The 1071-nt window shown below is 43.5% G+C and overlaps 1 protein-coding gene across 1 annotated transcript; it reads right to left on the bottom strand.

Moving 5' to 3' along the window:
- Positions 1–154: 154 nt before the first annotated feature.
- Positions 155–1058, bottom strand: LOC102192887 (phospholipase B-like 1). The gene is made up of 3 exons (XM_005755631.1): positions 842–1058; positions 651–734; positions 155–333 (listed from the first exon to the last, which is right to left on the bottom strand). The coding sequence occupies exons 1-3, from the start codon at positions 997–999 to the stop codon at positions 183–185; spliced, it is 393 nt and encodes a 130-aa protein (XP_005755688.1). The 5' UTR covers positions 1000–1058; the 3' UTR covers positions 155–182.
- Between the last annotated feature and the right edge of the window lie 13 nt (positions 1059–1071).

Here is a 1071-nt window from a genome sequence, read left to right on the forward strand (position 1 = left end):
CACTATTGGCTCTGTAGCATATTTATAAAAATCTTCTTAAGTACTATTACTTCTACTTTTTATATTTAACATGGTTTAAGGCTGTGAAACCTGATATGAAACTGTTGGTTGATGCTTCTGCATCTCAGAGTGCAGATTTATTTGTTAGTAATTTTTCACTGTTCTTGTTTTTGGTCACATGGTTATCCTACCTTCTTCCCTTGCTTCTTGGCCCACGCTGCCACTCCTGCCTGCAATCCGTCCAGCTGAGCCATGATGAAGCCGGCGTGTTTCCACAGAGGATCGGAGCTCTTGTTCCCTTTCACCTGCTGTCTGACCCATGAGTCCTGCTTCCTGAATATACAAGAATCATATTAGACTGACATTTAAGTAAACAGATAACTGCTACTGTACAAAACTCCCACCGTAATACTGCATCAGCAGAAAAACATGATCAAAACTGTTCTTTATTCTGCAACATTATGAATGTCAGGGGTGAACTTCTGTAAGCTCTGTTGTGGTCAAGAGTGGCTGAATGCCAACGCTGAGAGTGCTTAAATGTTTGGTTGAACTTTTTTCAGAAGAGGATATGAAAGATACAGATTGTGAAGTAGATGTGACATTTCTGCTGCTCGGGTTGTAACTCTAAAAGGAAAAGGGAACAGACTCACTCCATAAATTTCTGAACTGGGTCGAGCATCTTTGGTTCGGTGATCAGCTGCGGGTACATGTTGGTGTAGTGGTCCATCATCTGCCTCGGGAGGAGGAAGAATGAGTACAAGTATAAGAATGAATACAAAATGCCCAGACTCAGAATTTGAGTGAAAGAAATAAGATTATAATAAGAACTGACAGCACTTACTGGGCAGTCAGGAAACCTTCGAGGTAGCCAGCCAGGAAGAAAGTGATCTCATCCGTTTCAGGAGTTTTTCCATACCCTGCTCGGATCTCCAGGACGCTCCAGCCTGTACTGGATAGGGTGTTATTCAGGAACCCGTAAGCATCCCCCTCGACCTCCATCACCCCCTCCTTTAACTTGACAAGCTTGTGATCAGGGTCCCAGTACACAGTGGCTGCTGTCAGCTCTGAGAA

The sequence above is a fragment of the Pundamilia nyererei genome, unplaced genomic scaffold (genome assembly GCF_000239375.1).
Source record: "Pundamilia nyererei isolate P.nyererei 1_Seehausen unplaced genomic scaffold, PunNye1.0 scaffold02284, whole genome shotgun sequence".
Taxonomy (NCBI): Eukaryota; Metazoa; Chordata; class Actinopteri; order Cichliformes; family Cichlidae; genus Pundamilia; species Pundamilia nyererei.